At 45.5% G+C, this 9,083-nt stretch overlaps 1 protein-coding gene across 1 annotated transcript; it reads left to right on the top strand.

Moving 5' to 3' along the window:
* Positions 1-2,279: 2,279 nt before the first annotated feature.
* On the top strand, positions 2,280-3,969 carry MAGEF1 (MAGE family member F1). The gene is given in 3 exon segments (XM_019735753.3): positions 2,280-2,776; positions 2,778-2,978; positions 2,980-3,969. Coding segments are annotated over 3 exon segments (828 nt in total). The 5' UTR covers positions 2,280-2,576; the 3' UTR covers positions 3,407-3,969.
* The last annotated feature ends 5,114 nt before the right edge of the window (positions 3,970-9,083 follow it).

Raw genomic sequence — 9,083 nt, 5'->3', positions numbered from 1 at the left:
AACAAAAGATGAATACAAGTCACATTTCACTTCTGCAATTACGTCAGCGTCCAGACACTTCTGATTACGGTGAACTACTGCTTGAGCAACGTTGACCAAAGTGTCCACTTGTACACATATTTTTGGCATCCCTGGTATAAGTGGACTATTTTATCTCTAGTGCTGTCCTTTTAGGTAAGAGTAGTTCTCTCTGCCTTCAGGAGAAACAAATAACCAGTCAATCCAGCATGGGGGTCATGAGTACAGTGTTCAGATTAAACAGATCTAGGTTTTCAGGTCCGGTCTAGCACTTAACAGATGGGTGGTTTGGGACAGGTGATTCAACCTCTCTGTGACTGTTTTCCCATTTGTAAAATGAGGGTAATAATACCTTCCTAATAGGGATTTGTGAGGACTAAATTATACTGTACATAAAATGTCTGGCACAATGGAAACTAATAATAGCTTCAAGCTAGACTATAATAAACATCTTCCAGTTTCATTCGCACACTTTCAGATTTTGTAAGTCATATAGTATAAATGGGTATATATATTTCATAAGTTTTTAAAATGAAGAGTTCATGACTACATCTAGAAAAGTCTAACTGTCAGATATTTATTTATTAATAATATAAGTGTTATTTCCTATGTAAAGAAGTAAAGCTTTCCATCATTTATTCAGTGGCAATCATATGCTTAGTGCCAACTCAGAGGGGCTCTTCACAAAAGTTAAAGACATGGCCCTAGCTTTTAGGATGTTTGTTTTTGGAGGGTAATAAGATAAGCATAAAAATAATTATAATGCAGAGTATGGTCAATAATAATAATTAACATTTATTAATATAGTGGTTAAAAGCATAATCTCTGGAGTCATACTATGGTTCAAATCTCAGTCATGTGATATTGGGCAAGTTACTTAAGCTCCCTATGTGTTACTTCACTTGTAAAATTGGGATAATAATACTATTTATCTACCAGAGCTTATGAGGAGTAGATGAGTTAATAATTGTAAATACCTAGCACATTATCACCACATGAGAAATATGCAATAAATAATAAACATTCATTGAACAGTCAGTATTTGTCAAGCACTGTTAAATGCTTTATATAACTTTACATAACCTCCACAATGTTGTTTCTACTATTATACCCATTTTACTGATAAGGTAACTGAGGGGCAGGGAGTTTAGGTAACTTGCCCAAGATTACATAGCTAGTAAATAGCAAATGCCGTAAGAAAGACATATCTGTAAAATAGGGATGATGGTAATAGTACTTAACTTAATGAGAATTAAATAAATAAATATTTGAAAAGTGGTTAGAATAGAGCCTGGCACATAATAAGGTCTATATAAGTAGATGTTAAATAAAAACAAATTGCTATGGTGATTCGGACGTGGCAGTAAATAACTACATGGAGACTAAGGAAGATTTTGGAAAGGTGACATTTAAGCTGAACCTTAAATGTCAGGGGAGTGGGGGACTGCGAGAGAAGTGGGAGAAAGTTCAGAGTAGGGTATACAAAAAGAAAAAAAGGGAGTAGTTAAATTTGACCAGGTAAAAAAATATCTCCCTTTCCTCCATCAGTCAACTATTTCTGCCAGCTATACTTCACTCAATGTATCTCATCATTTTCCTTTCACCCCTGTAGAATCTGCAATCCTCATCCGTGTCTTCGTCATCTATTTTACAATATTTGCGGAGCGCCTCAACACAGCAGGCACTGATCTGAGCGCCAGGGGTACACCATGAACAAGGCAGGCCGAAGCCCAGTTCCTACTCTGCACTGTAATAGTCCAAACTGGATTCCCAGCTTTTGGTGGGCTCTGCTCCAATCCATTTTCCACACTGCCATGAGGGACACTGTGAAGATAGAGACTGGTCCAGACACTCCTTTGCTGAAATTCCCTTGTAGTATTTTCCCATCGTGTTCAGAATAAATCTCAACCTCCCTAGCATCCTATCCTGTTCAAGGCCCTTCACTAATTGGTCCGCAGAGCCTTAGCTCCCAGCGTTCACCTCTATGCACTCTGCACTTGAGCCACAGTAAATCACTCAAAATCCTATTAATAGATACACACACTTATAAATAAGCACCTGCTGAAAGGACGTGGCTAGAACTCCATCCCTATTTCATCCTTGTACACTGAAACACTCCCCACTCCGCGTGCCTTGGAAATGAAAACCCTGGTACCGCCCCTCAGCTCTCCAGCCTAAGGCACCGAGGAGTGGACATTCCCCACACAGACCGGGTATCCAAAGAAGCCAGCGCGTACCCCCAACCGACAGGGAGCCGGAAGGGGAGGGTCTTCGTGTGGCCCCCGCCACCATCTTGCCTGAGTTGGCCGGAAGTGGCCCCGCGAGCCGGCGCGCGCGTTTGTACTGAGGCTGCGCAGTGGCCGCGCCGAAGTTCGGTGCCGGGGGTTTTGCGCGGCGGGCCCGCGTTCTCTGCGGTGCTGTCCGGCAGCCGTGAAGCCCCCCGTGTCAGCTCTCCTAGTCCTCTTCCCGCCGCGCCAGCCGCCCTCCGCTGGGGTTTGTGCAGCGGCTCGCACACCCCTCGGCCCGTGTACGCGCTGGGCACCTGGCTGCGGGAAAACATGTTGCAGAAACACGAGAGCGGGACTCTCCCCATCCCTCAGGCTGAGGGGTAGAAGGATGGCGGTCATGACGGTGAGACCCTGACCGCCTCGCAGGAGGAGGCCCCGAGCCCCCTGCTGCAGGACAGCCCCAAGGAGGACCCTGGCGCCATGAGGGAGAGGGGGGCTGTGGAGCCCGCCCTCACCCCGAAAGGTGGCCGGGCGCAGGCCCTCCCGCCGTATGGATCGGACGGGGGCGGAGTTGGTGCAGTTGCTGCTGGTGAAGGACAAAAAGAAGAGTCCCATCACTCGCTCCGAGATGGTGAAATACGTTATCGGTGACTTGAAATCTCTGTTCCCTGAGATCGTCGCTAGGGCCACAGAATATCTGCTGTGTGCCTTTGGTTTCCAGCTGAAAACTTGGCCGCAAGCACCACACTCACATCCTGATCAACAAACCAAAACCTCGAGGAGGAGGAGGATCTGGGAGGGTCTCATTAATGATGATCTTGGGCCTTATTTACATGAAAGGTAATAGCGCCAGGGAGGCACAGGTCTGGGAGATGCTGCGTTGGTTGGGGATATGTGCCTCAAAGTACCACTTCCTCTTTGGGTACCCGAAGAGGCTTACGATGGAAGATTTCGTGCAGCAGCGATACCGCAATTGCAGGCGAGTGCCTCACACCAGTCCACCGGAATGTGAATTCTCTTGAGGTCCCCGAAGCAACCTAGAAACCAGCAAGATGACAATCCTGGGGTTCGTGGCCAAACTCCATCCTAAGAAAGAACCCCAGCACTAGCCAGTGCAGTACCGCGAGGCCCTGGCAGATGAGGCTGACGGCCAGGGCTGAGGGCTAGAGGCAGGGTCAGGGCCAACGCTAGGGCTCTGATGAGAGCTGATGAAAAGGTGGTCAGCCCGAGGGGGCAGGTGTGGAAGCTACTTTTGAGTCCTAAATAGTATAAGTGGGGGAGGGTTGTTATTTCTTGAGTTGTATTTGTGTAACTAGGATTTAAGCTTTGTATTTGGCTATGTTATATTTCATACACTGTTAAATTGATGTTTATAAATGAGATTGCTCTACTTTTTCTTGTAGAATTTTGTAGAGTTTTGCAGGTTTTGTAAAAATGGTTTGAAAAACTTTGTATTTTATTCTGTGATCTTGAACAATTTATGCAGCCTCGTACTACTGTACTTTCATGGTTTGAAGGAACTCTGCAGTATGATGATCTGGTACCAGGAAAAAAAATAGCTGATTGGTGTCCAGCTTCCCAACACTTTTTGTCTATTGTATAAAGAAAAAAGACTGACATGTACGTCTATTTGCTTAGCTATTATAGTATCTAGAGAAAAAAATGCAATAAATTAGAAGTATACTCTGGTACACCAAATAAATTAAACATTTGCTGAGCATCATCCTGAGCGTGGTGCACTACTTGGGGCATTTGGGGATAGAATGTTGAGCAATATGAAGGTCCTCCTTCTCAGAACTGGACAGACAGTAAGTAGCTAAAGCAGAAATCACAGAGCAGTCAGTTGCAGGCCACGGAGGGACACCTAACCCAGCTGGAGCGCTTGAGGTTTTAGTCAGGCTTTGGGAAGAAGGGGAAAAGATGAAATGGGTAGAGGGGAGGGGAAGGAAAAGAGGAAGAAGATGTTGAGGGTGGGAGATGGTATTAAAAATGACAAGATCACAGATGTGCCTCAGTAATGCGGGAAGTCATGATCTGAAACGCATTCTACCTTTGCCAGGGCTCTTGTTCCAGGGCAGTTTATTACAGTGCACAGTGATGGTGACTTAACCTTTTGGTCTCCATCTCCCTTCTCTCACTGCTACAAGGTTCCCTCTTCTACCAAAGCCCTCAGAGACCAAATAGTGGAACAATTCTGGGATAGTATGTAGTGTGGGTGGGGAAGGCACATACGGTGTACCCTACTACCAAGAAGTTACACTTAAAGATCTCTCCACTGGCACCGGTAAGTTCAGTGCCCTCATCCATGTTTCTACCTCCCACCTTCCACTTAGAAGAGACTTACAAGGCATCCTTCACATTGACTACCCATGAAGCGTCATCTACATAAGCAGCCCAGGCTTCTGCAACACTTACCACCTTCACTCTGGAGAAATCCTGTAGAATGGGTACATAAAATAATAGGGAACCTAGAGAAGTGGTAACCAAACCAGAGATGGGTTTGGGGGAATTATAAAACTGTCCTTTAGCTGCCAAATACAGAAGAGCTGCTTTCTCTCTTTATTGCCAGTTTTTTTCTACTTTCAGGTATATCAAAAAAACATTTCTGAGTATGTTAAGGTTAGCATGGAATACAAATTCTGTGGGACACAGTACCAGAGATCCAACAGATCACACTGAGACAAAAGGCTATAAACTTACAGGCAAAAAAAATTTACTAATGATTAAAAATATGACTTCTGGGCAGTTTATAATTCATTAAACAAAAATATTGAGTGCCCACTATATACCAAGGACTTGGCTGGGTTCTAAAGATTACAAAAGGAAGACTGGCTTTATCCTCAGAGAACAATAACAATAATTTCTCACATTTGATTTTCTCACAGCTGAGAGTTCAGCCGTGTGTACACCTGCCCCTGACGGTGTGATTACTTGGTGATTTACCTATGGCCACTTGGTCAGCAAAAGAGCACCAACACTAGAACCCAAGTCCCTTGCCCCCCAATCCAGTGTGTTTCATTCTAGCACATTGTTCCCCATTCCTGGCTTTCAATATATTGTGTGTAATTTTAGTTATCACAACTGCAAAAAACAAGCGAGGCACATATAATTTTCTCCAGTCCTTATGGGAGGTAGAGCAGAAATACTCCCCATTTTACCAGATGTGACTTTGCTGGCAAGGATAGCACTAAAAACAGTACCATTTATTAAACATCTACTATAGGCCAAAGGCATTTTCTCCCCTACTTTTCACAACCACATTGCAAAGTTATTACTAAATACCTCCATTTTACAGATGTTGCCATGTATTCAATACCTCAGATGAGCCAGCTTTTTTATGCATTACATATGTTTTAGTGATTTTTATAACACTCTTACAGTTTAGATATTATCTGTTCCATTTTGCACTAAGCAAACTGAGACTCAGAGAAGCTATAAAGGTCTCACAAATGGTGCATAACAAAACCAGGATTGGAACTGAAGTCTGACTGAGTCAAAAGCCTGCACTTTTCACTGTTTTACGTTTCCTTCATCTTGGGGCTCCTCCCACACTTGGGTCATCTGTCTCTGGACTCGTGTTCTTCAGACATCACTGACTCTCTGGAGATACAAACAAGGATTGTGTAGCCGAGGTAATTATGACAAGACACTGGCCTGCAGGAGGGTAAAAGAGGCGAAAGTAAAGTTGGAGAATTATCTGTGCACATTGATCCCAGCTCTGCGTACTCTCCCCACTGCTCACAGAGTGCTGACTGCAGGGAGAATGTGTGTTTTTGCTCAAACTCAGCATGTTTTGCCCTTAAAGGCTGTGTTGCCTCAGCCTTCTTTAGTCTGCTCTCTCCACTAAGCCTCAAATTAAGTTTTTCATGCCATGGAACAATCAAATAACATTTGTGGACCTGCAAATATGATTCCCAGTGTTGTTTCCAGATGGTACAAAGGGCTGGCAGAACACATACTCTGGCCTCAGGATGAAAGACCTCCCATGTCACAGATGCCATCATCAGCTTCTCAGAAGTACTCAAAGTATGGCCTCTGGGCCCATGTGTAAAGCAGACACTGGCCGTGGTGAGGGCAAGAGATGAATTCTGTTGTGTATGGTCATTCACATGAGGGAAAAGGAAGGCCTGGATCCCCCATATCCTTCCCTTCAGGCACAAATAGAACTAGATCTTCCTGGGTGAAACACTTGAGTGGGGAGAGCAGCGCCTTGCTACTGGGGGAATGGTGGCAGATGGATTGTTCCCAATCATACTGATTTTACTGCAACTAGGAAACAAAGCCAGTAAAGGAAATTCCCTTGCAAACTATGAATCATGTCTTGGACAATAGGAAGGTCTCAGTTCAGCCACAGACTCTGCAGAGAGCTTGACACCAGAGTCGGGACTTTCGACGCACTGGAACGTGGAGAATGAGTGTTTGGAAACAGGCTCAGGTTGATTAGAACCCAACATCGAGCAGGCACATAGTGTTCCAGAGGCGGCAGTTCAGGTACAGCCCCTGCAAATTAGGCCTCGATTCACAGGCTCAATCACAGTTTCCACTAGAGATAATTATGCTTCGTGCTTTGGTCATGGTGGCAATTGATGCTTGTGCAAATTATTCCTCAAATTGTGCTGCCCAGCGGAGATGGCAACAATTACCTTCCAGCAGAAACATAATGTACTGACTGAAGAGGTTAGGTATTCTGAAAAGTGTCCTAATGAAGGCCTTTTAAAAGTGTGACTATGTGACCTTGAACAAGGAATACAAACTCCGAGAACTGAAGCTCTAGGAGTTTCACCGGTGATTGGAGTGGTCATCAGCTACAATTCACGCCCACAGCCCATCCTACGAGCTGATTGCAGACCCTGCCCAGTTTCCAAACCAAGCAGGAACAATAACAATGGCAGCTGGCGTTTGTTAAGCTTTATGTGTCAGGCATGGTGCTAAGGATGATAATCATTTTGTCTCAAGCATCTGTACAACAGTCCCATGAGGCAGGGTCCACATTTGCCAATATTACAATACCGCAGGGCAACCCCAGGGAAAGACTAATTCTGTTCTGTTCTGTCAATGCAGTAAGTTAAATGACTTGCCCAAGCACACGATATAACCAGGGAGCAGCGGATCCAGAGCTTGAGCCCAGAGCTTCTGGGTTCTTGCTGGTATTCTACCCGCTAGTCTTCAGAAGATGCTAGGGGAGCAACCACCCTCCCTTTGGGAAAATGGGCCTAGAGAGGAGGAAAGAAAACTTCTTGTGCTCATTTACACCGGAACCTAGAGCATGCAAACTAGAGAGTAGAGGCAGTGAGGGGGGGAGGGGCAAGCTGGCTTCTCTGGTTGTAGGGTTGTGGACCTTTTGTCATGAGAAGGGACCTATTGGGAGAGGCGCCCATTTCTGAGGAATGGTACCTCTGAGCAGCAGCTCTGTGCTCCCTGCAGTGGGGGAAGCAGCAGCCTCAGCATGAGCTGATTCAGGAGGCCAGCTGGGTGTGGCGCCCAGTGAGGGACAGCCACCTCACCAGACCCACCAGACAGAGGAGACCTCCTGGAGTGGAAGCTCCTGGCCCCTCTGCTACAGGATAGCATGTGGCTTCAGCTGAGTTACCTAACCTCTCTGAGCTTTGGTTTCCTCAACTTTAAAACCGAGATAATGCTACCTACCTCAAAACACTGTGGAGACCGAATGAGGGAATGACTAAACTCCTACCACAGTATCTGGTACGTGGTAACTATTGTTATTAGAAAATGTACTCACGTATTCAACAAATATTTATTGAGCATCTTCTATACATACTAAGCATACATACTAGGTGGTGAGATTACAGCAGAGAACAAACTAGACAAAAATCCTCGCCTTCATAGAGCTTGCATACTAGTGTAAGGAGATAGAACGAAGAAGTATAACGCACAGCACGTAGGATGGAAATCTATGACATAGGGAGAAATGCAGTGAGCAAGGGGGCAAGAATCTTGGGAGGGTGTGCAATTCTATTATAAATAGCCTGGTCAGGGAAAGCCTCGCTGAGAAGTGACATTTGAGTCAAAACCGAAGGTGATAAGCAGGGAGCCCCCACGCTGTTTGGGATGAGGGAGGAGGGGATGCTGGCAGATGAGACGGCAAGTATGAAGGTGCAGGGTGGGAGCAGGACAGGCAGGTTCTGAGAAATAACTCCTGAAAGCAGAGTGAGTGGAGGGGGAGGGCTTGAGTAGGAGATGAGTTCCTCATCCTGAAGGAGCTCCCAACGCTGGCACAAGTACCAAAAACAATGAATAAACGCGGATCTGCACCCAAGAGTTACTGCAGGAGTTCAGCAAGGGGAGAAACCACAGCAGCCTTAGGCAGTGCAGAGGCTTCCGCTGGGAGAGAAGGGAAAGGAAAGAGAAAATATTCTTGATTCATAGCTTTTGTTTTTCTCATTACAATTGCTTAGAGTGGAAAATTTGGAAAGTTCCATAAAAATATAAAGAAGAAAATGGACTCTCTAGAATACCGGTGCCCAGAGGCAACCACGGGTACGTGTAGTGTGTATTTAGTTTTCACCTGCCTAGGGAATAAATGATTGGTTGCTACTTAAACAATGAGCTGCAATGACACTGAGCCCCACTCCATGCAGTATTTCCTTCAAATATTTCTAGGAGCTCCCAATGGGACATCTCAAATGATGGCACAAGTCCATCTATCCAGGTGGGGCTCGTGGAGGCCTCTGCGAGAGATGCTTCTTGTGGGGTCCCCAGCATCCATGGATGCTGCTTCCTCTATGACTCCTGGGTTCTGGAGGGATGCGTGCTCTATGCAGATAGACAGAGTGTCCTTCTCCCCAGCTATGTGCCGAGACGTGTCACCTGGATCCC

This window comes from Rhinolophus sinicus, chromosome 17 (assembly GCF_057876585.1).
Source record: "Rhinolophus sinicus isolate RSI-liver-muscle chromosome 17, RSI-T2T, whole genome shotgun sequence".
NCBI lineage: Eukaryota > Metazoa > Chordata > Mammalia > Chiroptera > Rhinolophidae > Rhinolophus > Rhinolophus sinicus.
The sequence above is the reverse complement of the archived record's forward strand: the minus strand, read 5'-3'. Positions and strand labels throughout refer to the sequence as shown.